This window comes from Hibiscus syriacus, unplaced genomic scaffold, assembly GCF_006381635.1.
Source record: "Hibiscus syriacus cultivar Baekdansim isolate YM2019G1 unplaced genomic scaffold, ASM638163v2 tig00110402_pilon, whole genome shotgun sequence".
Lineage (NCBI taxonomy): Eukaryota > Viridiplantae > Streptophyta > Magnoliopsida > Malvales > Malvaceae > Hibiscus > Hibiscus syriacus.
In genome coordinates this window covers 1,070,550-1,077,397 of record NW_024062722.1, presented here as the reverse complement: position 1 = coordinate 1,077,397, position 6,848 = coordinate 1,070,550, and the positions used below count along the sequence as shown (strand labels likewise).

General features: G+C 35.0%; 2 protein-coding genes across 2 annotated transcripts; one reads left to right on the top strand and one right to left on the bottom strand.

The window, feature by feature from the left end:
• Window positions 1–1,242: 1,242 nt before the first annotated feature.
• LOC120123662 (transcription factor bHLH93-like) lies at window positions 1,243–2,964 on the top strand. Its single transcript, XM_039142503.1, has 4 exons — window positions 1,243–1,752; window positions 2,289–2,459; window positions 2,540–2,707; window positions 2,794–2,964. Exons 1-4 carry the CDS (start codon window positions 1,243–1,245, stop codon window positions 2,878–2,880), a joined length of 936 nt encoding a protein of 311 aa, XP_038998434.1. The 3' UTR covers window positions 2,881–2,964.
• A 2,382-nt stretch (window positions 2,965–5,346) lies between these two features.
• LOC120123711 (FAS1 domain-containing protein SELMODRAFT_448915-like) lies at window positions 5,347–6,292 on the bottom strand. Its single transcript, XM_039142535.1, is given in 3 exon segments — window positions 5,347–5,461; window positions 5,558–6,129; window positions 6,131–6,292. Coding segments are annotated over 3 exon segments (849 nt in total).
• Between the last annotated feature and the right edge of the window lie 556 nt (window positions 6,293–6,848).

Below are 6,848 nucleotides of genomic sequence, written 5' to 3'. Positions count from 1 at the left end.
AATTAATCACTGGTATCCGATCTATTGACTGACTAATCCAGTTCGGGTACTGAGAGCGAGGGCGACCCTCCCAACCCAGTTTGATTCATTCGCAAACGACAGTATTCGAATCTCTGACCTTGTTTAAGGGACCTAGTGTCTAATCCACTAAACCAACTAGTTGTTGGTAGTACGTCGAATTGATTGCTGCCGTTAAAGGGAGTGAGTGACCATGAAAAATTTCTTTTAATTAACCTTAAGTATTTTATTGGAATATAAATTTATCATTGATTGAACATTGCCTACTAGATTTCAAGGTGGTTCTAATTAAAGGTGCTATTAATTTGGATATGCTAATGACAATAGCATTATCGTAGAGAGGACTAGAGATGGATATTTTATTCGGACCCCATGAGTTCCAATTTAATCCGAACGGATCGAGTTGATTTTTTTGAAAGTTGAGTTCAAATTGGATATTTTGAACGATGAGATCAGATCGTGTTGGATTCAGATCCAGGGTGAAAATAATTTAACCTAATATAATATCATAATTATCTCTATATATTTAAAGATAATCGTCACAATACTCTTTTCTATATATTTTTTTAATTAGGTCCTTACTTTACCCTAAAATGATATATATATATATATATATATATATATGTATATATGTATGTATGTATGTATGTATGTATATATGTATTATCTTCTTAAACAATGTAAAACTCTTTTAGTTTTACATAGACTAAATTTATGATTGTTGGATGAGTGAAAATAAATGATTGAGATTAATAGGAAATGAGAAAATATTCACTTGGAAGAAAAAAAATGAGTTAATCTCATCATTTTATTTTTCACTCATCTTAACGTCCTAATTTGTGTAAAACTCTTTAGTTTACATTGTTTAAAAAAATACTAAACCATATATATAGGTTATATTAGCGCAAAAGCAGTTTTAGTCCAAAAAAGTAAATCGGGTTTTGGGTTAAGTGAGCCTCTAAAACCCGAGTCAGATCGAGTTGGGTGGAAAGATATAATTTTTAGGTGGGGTTCAGATGGGCCAAAAATTCGACTTGCCCCGATCCATGGCCATCCCTAGAGAGGATAGGTTAAATATAAAATTTCAGCATTATACAGGGACTAAAACAAGAATTAGACCTTTTGTATAGTACTTAAATAGTCTATATATTCTAAGTTGGAGCAACTTCATGTTATTAAACATTTCTTCCTTTTTTTCTAAAACTTTTTTTAGAGGTAATGGAAATGGAGTTCTCACAGCATGGCTTCTTGGAGGAGCTATTGGCTCCGAGACGAGACAGTTGGACCACTTTTTCAACCGAGTTCCTCACCGGTGGCGGCTCATCCAACTTCGATCCTTTTGACGACAATCCATCTTTGTCTGCACCAAATCTCCCCCTCGTTGGGTTCCCCACACCAACTGATGATCAGATTGACAACCCCAGCTTCGATTGTCCATTCACCGTTCAACCCTCCCCTTTCGACCATGATTTCACAGTGCGAGACGTCGATTCTTCATACGCCAACGTGGTCTCTCCTTTCCCACCTACTCAACAAGACTACCCTTCCATGGTCGACGATGAAGACCCCTTTGGTCTGCAACAAACAAAGAGTAGCTTGTTAGGCAAGAAAAGGACCGAGACAAACAAGTTACAAGGTCAGCCCTCGAAGAATCTAATGGCGGAGAGGCGGAGGAGGAAGCGACTAAATGACAGACTCTCAATGCTGAGATCAATCGTCCCTAAGATCAGCAAGGTGACCACGGTTTTCCCTTGTTTATCAACAACTTTTGTTTTATGGGTAAAGTACACAAATGTCCCCCAACTATAGGATGTTTTTTGTTCACTCCTCCGGCTATTAAAAGTTACACAATAATCACTCAACTATTTATATATTTCAAACTCGTCATTTTCCGTTAAAAAATTGAAGGTCATTTGAGTTGGACGTTAACATGCCGATTGAAATATGATAGTCATTTGAGATTCTAAGATCAGATTTTATTATATTTTAGTCAGCATGTTAACGTTCAGCTCAGATTGTTGTCAATTTTTTAACAAAAAAAAAAGGACGAGTTTGGAATATATGAACAATCAAGTGACCATTTTGTAACTTTTAATAGTCGGGAGACTCAACAAAGCAACGCTCTATAATTAGGGACCATTTTACAAATTTTAATAGTTGAGAGACTCAACAAAACAATAATTTATAGTCGGGGGCACCATTTGTGTACTTTACCCTTGTTTTATTCACTGCAACTGATAAAACAATGGTGAACAACTGAACATAAACAGATGGATAGAACATCTATACTTGGAGATTCTATAGATTACATGAAAGAGCTTATAGAGAGGGTTAATAAGCTGCAGGAAGAAGAAACAAAAGAGGGTATTAATCAACAGATTTTGTTGAGCAACTTCAAGGAGCAAAAGCCAAATGAAGCGCTGGTGAGAAATTCCCCAAAGGTATATATAACCATTACATGAACAACTGAACATGTAATTGAAGACATTCATCCTTTACTTGACTCGTTTCTTCCATGTAGTTTGAAGTGGAGAGGAGAGATATCGATACTCGAATCGATATCTGCTGTGCGACGAAACCGGGATTGCTGTTCTCTACTGTTAGCACATTGGAAGCACTAGGCCTTGAGATTCAGCAGTGTGTTATAAGTTGCTTCAATGATTTTTCATTGAAAGCTTCTTGTTCAGAGGTAGATTAGATGTGTTCATTTTCTGTTGGGTTCTCAACTACTTTTAAAATTATAATCACTTACCCTTTTTCCTCAATAATATTTAGGCAGCAGAGCAGAGGGCAATGATAAGTTCTAAAGACCTAAAGCAAGCATTATTCAGAAATGCAGGCTATGGAGGAAGATGTCTGTAGAATCATTAGGAAGAGAATAAGATGATCATCTAACCAAGCCTAATAGAGATTGAATTTTCTCTATATTTGTTCTTCAAGTATATGCAAAACCTGTAATAACATTTTCCCAGCATTAATCACTCTTCTTCATTCACAACCCATGTTCCAGCATCTAAAATTATTCCTTCTCAGAACTCATTAAACGATATCAATGGTTAAAGGGATTATTATTCACCTTAGAGATTTCAAATCTGAGCAGCTGTTTCTGTAACGTGTGTGCATTATCAGAAGTTCGGGTTCATATTTTTAATGAAAAAAGAATGAATTCAAGGCCATGTCTGCAGAAATCAGTGGCCTATTAATGCAAGTATAATTATTAATATCCTTTTGCTGCAGCAGGTATAAGCCAATCAATAATTGAAATCCATATTGGTAGATAGATGGTGAGCTGTTGTCCTTTAATCTTTGAACAAGCATCTGATATACCAATTTTTAAATCTTAATTACATAAAAACAAATCAAACTAATAACAGTTGCACCTCACCATGTCATTTTCCTCAAGTTCTCTCACTTTATCTTTTCTCTCCCTGGGTTCTAAATCTAAGAGGTCTACTAGGTTAGTTTAATTATTAAGGGTAAACTACACATTTAGTATCTAAACTATCAATTTTGACCCGTTTTAATACCTAGACTTTCTATTTTTTTTTTCAAAACTATGCCTAACATTTAATTTTTGTTTCATTTTAATACCCGACCGTTAAAAACTTAACGTGTTTAGTACTTAAACTATCAGTTTTGGTCCGTTTTAGTACCTAAATTTTTAAATTTTTTTAAACTTAATGTTAAATTTTAAAGAGGATACTAAAATGAAACAAAAACTATACTTTAGGTATGATTTTATAAAATTGAAAGTTTGGATATTAAAACGGGTCAAAACTGATAGTTTATGTACTAATCACGTAATATACCCTAATTATTAATCTCATTGTTACTGTGACATCATGGTTGTACTGCAACAAATACAATGAATTCCCGTGACAGCAACAGCACATGCTCTAACTCCCAACTCTTCTTGCTATAATTGTCCTATTTTATTCTGCCCTTTTGTCAATCCATTAACCTGCAAATTTTATAGTAATTAAACCTAATGAAGTAATGAGTGATATTTTAACCATTAGCTAGCCACAATCAACTTGTATTATATATATATACTTGTTCATGCACAGGACCACAAGCTGAGGGCATAGACTAATGCGCAACAAATTGTCCAAGAGGATACTAAAGAGATTGATCTCATTGGATATGAAAAGAAAATCGGTGGCTTGATCGATTAAGGACTCTTTGTTAAACCAACGTAATCTCACGTCTAAAGAACTAAAGAATGTAATAAAAGATTTGATTATGTTTACCAATTCACAATTGGTTGGTTTAGTGAGATAGACTAAATCTCTTAAGCAATGTCAAGGGTTCTAGTGCTAACGATTGCGAATTGAGTAAATTGAGTTGGGAGGGTCTCCCTTACCTCTGCAGTATCCGATCCAGATTAGTTATACTAAAAAAATGAAATACTTCATTACTTTGAGCAATTAATTCAATATTACATAAATAAATCATAGAAAATGATTAACTTTTGTGAAAATATATTATTTTTATTATTTTATTAAGAGAACACCTTAAATACAACTAAAAGAAAATAAATATAAAAAATAAATTCATGTATGATACATAGCTTGATTTTGAATAATAAATAAATAAATAAAATTGTATATTATTTTATTGTTAGATTGAGAATGAAGGAGACTAAAAATTAAAGAATATTTGATAAATTGAATAGAATGATTTGAAAAAAAAAAGAAGAAAACATGATTAAATTTAATTCAAAATTGAATGAATAAATAATAGAAATGGAAAAAGAGGGTCAAAAACTAAACATTTTATGAAATTATAAAAATTAGGGTTCTAAATATAAATATAAAAAATGGTTAAATTTAATTTAAAATTGGATAAATTAATAATAGAAATAGAAAAAAGAGGGCCAAAAACTAAAAAAGTTTATAAAATTATAAAACTTAGGGCCTTAATTAAAAATATAAAAAACGAGGGTTCTAATTATAAATACAAAAATTTGGGGACCCTGAGCGATTGCTCATGGTGCTCCACCTTAGAGCCGACCCTGGCTGGTAAAATTTTTAAATTCTCTTATAATTTAGATTTTATTTTTGTATTTTATATTAATTATCTAATTTCGCATCCCTAAAATTTTATAACTTGGTACCCCTAAAATTTTTAATATAACTTCTTAAGTTCACAATCCTGACATAAATTTCTACGTCCGTCCTTGTACACCAATGACATTCTATCATTGTTGGAAGCAGTGGCAGATGCACAAATGTGATACTTCTTCAACATGCATACATCCAATTAAGTAATGTCATTGGATGTTTTAAAAAACTGCCATGCTTTCACAAAAAAATTAGGGTTCAAGTGCTATGGGATTTTGAGGAAAACAAATAAATGCAGTGCGAATGGAACAGGAAGACGATGAGCGCAGAACCAATACAGAAACTCTGCATGTTCATACATGGAATCAACCTGTTGATTGCTGTAACAATTAAAAGAAAAGATAAGAGAATGGAAAGAAGTGAAGAAATTACTGTTGTTTGTAATCTCAACAACCAATCAGATGCCAAGAGGATACCCATAAATCTTGATGCTTAAAACCATCCATGGAATCAGTAGGCAAACAAATGCAAACTCCCCATACAAGCAACCAGCATCCGATCTCCTCCTATCTCCGATCACGTCTCCCAGCGGCTCAAACATTGTTTGCGGAGGAGGCGGCGTCTGCTCCGACGGAAGTGGTGGGGTGATGCCATAATCAAGGGCAGCATCACCGCCGTAGACAGTGCAGTTGAAGAGCGATGCAATACCGTGGACGGCGATGGAGGACGTGAGGTAAAGATCGGGGTGGATAATATGAGAAGCGTCGACGGTGAAATTGGAGGGGGAAGTGTTGGTTACGAGAATGGATTTGGAAGGGAGCAAAGTGGGTAAGCGAGAGAGAGGCTTGAAGAGGGCGAGTTGAGAAAAAGTGAGGCGTTGCGGGACGATGTGGTAAGGGTTGATGAGAGGGTCAGCGGCTGCGGCGGCGGTGGTGGAAGTGGGAAAAGAAGCTGATAATGGGAATGGGAAGATAGAATCTTCGGAAGGGACGAAAAGAGTGGCCGAAAGTGGAAGCATGAAGAGGTGAAGCAGAGAGCATGTTTGCCAAGTTGTTGAAATCCCCAGCACCGATGAGAGCGTCGATGATGTTGTTGACTTGGTTCTGATGCAGTGGAGGTGGAGGCGGAGGACGACGACGACGTTGATGATTGACAGAAAAAGCGGGAATGGGAAGCAGCAGAAAGAGGAAGAAGAGAGAGTGCTTAATCATTACCAGAGAGAGGGTTTGAGGAACGTTTTCATGGGATTTGGTTTCAGATTCTTTTAGTTAAATAACAATACTAACTGTCACCTTCACTCCCTAACAAACTATTCCCGCCAGTGGGAAGAAAAATTCATTTATTATGTAGTCAATGCGGGGATTGCAATTTAACTCGAAACTCACGAATTTGATTTTATCTGATTTGATAGTATCCATATTTATTTTAAAATTAGGTTTAGGTTTGGTTTAGATTTTTTAAGAGTGTCAGATCATGTCGGGTCGGGTTCAAATGAGGCAAAACTTCTACCCGACCTAAGGATATTAGTATAGAGAGATGACAATATAATCCGAAATTGATAGATTATGATTAGGGTTGGGCACATAATTCGAATTCGATGTGGTTCGACCCGATCCGATCCTATCAGGTTAGATTTTATTTAAAAAAATTATGTTCGGGTCGATTTAGGTCTAGTTTGGGTTTATGATGAAAATATCCAACCCAACCAGACATGAAAAATTGTAATTTTACCTTATATATTTAGAAATAATTACAATAAGACCCTCT